This window comes from Fulmarus glacialis, unplaced genomic scaffold (assembly GCF_000690835.1).
Source record: "Fulmarus glacialis isolate BGI_N327 unplaced genomic scaffold, ASM69083v1 scaffold44683, whole genome shotgun sequence".
NCBI classification, from domain to species: domain Eukaryota; kingdom Metazoa; phylum Chordata; class Aves; order Procellariiformes; family Procellariidae; genus Fulmarus; species Fulmarus glacialis.
This window is the reverse complement of record NW_009203158.1, coordinates 1-1365: the sequence shown is the minus strand read 5'-3', so window position 1 is coordinate 1365 and position 1365 is coordinate 1. Positions and strand designations below refer to the sequence as shown.

General features: G+C 57.3%; 1 protein-coding gene across 1 annotated transcript; it reads left to right on the top strand.

Moving 5' to 3' along the window:
- Positions 1-105: 105 nt before the first annotated feature.
- On the top strand, positions 106-999 carry SF3B4 (splicing factor 3b, subunit 4, 49kDa; the record flags this gene model as incomplete). The annotated part of the gene is made up of 2 exons (XM_009574538.1): positions 106-234; positions 457-999. Coding segments are annotated over 2 exons (672 nt in total), but the record flags the coding sequence as incomplete, so codon positions are not given.
- Positions 1000-1365: the final 366 nt, after the last annotated feature.

The following is a 1365-nucleotide window of genomic DNA, read 5'->3' as shown; positions in this document are numbered from 1 at the left end:
TCTTTGACGTGAGCAATTTCAGCATCAAGTCCTGGCGCAGCCGAGACTTCCAGCTTCTCGGGCTCACGGGCCTAACTCAGCTTTTCTTTTTCCCCTCCGCTCAAGATGCGACGGTCTACGTCGGGGGGTTGGATGAGAAGGTCAGCGAGCCGCTGCTCTGGGAGCTCTTTCTCCAGGCGGGACCGGTGGTCAATACCCACATGCCCAAGGATCGAGTCACAGGCCAGCACCAAGGTGAGATATTTAGTGTTCTCTCTCAAAAGCTTCACGTTGAATAAAATACTTTTGCCAGGGACAGTCAGAGAGAGATTACTGCGGAAAGAGAGGGGGGAGATCATCTTCCTTCCCCTAAGGGGAGCTTTGGGCTTTCTGGTTTTAAATCAGGTGGGGCTGGACGAGCTGTGGGAGGCCGTGGGTCTGCCCTCTCCTAAAGCTCTGTCTGGGGACTTGTTGCAGGCTATGGGTTTGTGGAGTTCCTCAGCGAGGAGGACGCGGATTATGCCATTAAGATCATGAACATGATCAAGTTGTATGGGAAACCGATCCGAGTGAACAAAGCCTCGGCCCACAACAAAAACTTGGACGTAGGAGCCAACATCTTCATCGGCAACCTGGATCCCGAAATCGATGAAAAGCTGTTGTACGACACTTTCAGCGCCTTTGGGGTCATCCTGCAGACGCCCAAGATCATGCGAGACCCCGACACGGGCAACTCGAAGGGTTACGCCTTCATCAACTTTGCCAGCTTCGATGCCTCGGATGCTGCCATCGAGGCCATGAACGGACAGTACCTCTGCAACAGGCCCATCACCGTTTCCTACGCCTTCAAAAAAGATTCCAAAGGCGAACGGCACGGCTCAGCCGCCGAGCGTCTCCTGGCAGCCCAGAACCCGCTCTCGCAGGCAGATCGGCCCCATCAGCTCTTCGCCGACGCTCCTCCTCCTCCGTCTGTCCCGACTCCTGTTGTCACCTCCCTGGGACCTGGCGTCACCCCTCCAGGTGGGTAGATCCTGTCTCTGTGCCACGTTGATTGACAGGTGTCTGTCCCCCGCCGGCCCCGGGGGCGGCTGTACTCTGCCGTGCCTCTTGCAGAGCTGCTCCTCGTCGCGTGGGGAGGCTCAGGGCAGTGGCACTGCGCCGCGTGGGTGCTCTTTGGTGACGGTCGGCGCAAAATCCTCAGCAGAGCTGCAGGATCACTGGCAGGACCTTAGGAAGCCCTCTGCCCTCGCCGTGGCAGCTCGACCTACGCTGTCCCAGGGCTGAGTGGAAGGATCCAGCTTCTGTCTGCTGTTTTTTTACGGTTCCGGAGGCTGTTTGTGCTCTCACCTCCTTCCCGATTGCCTGGGAGGGGTTGTTTTTTTTTTT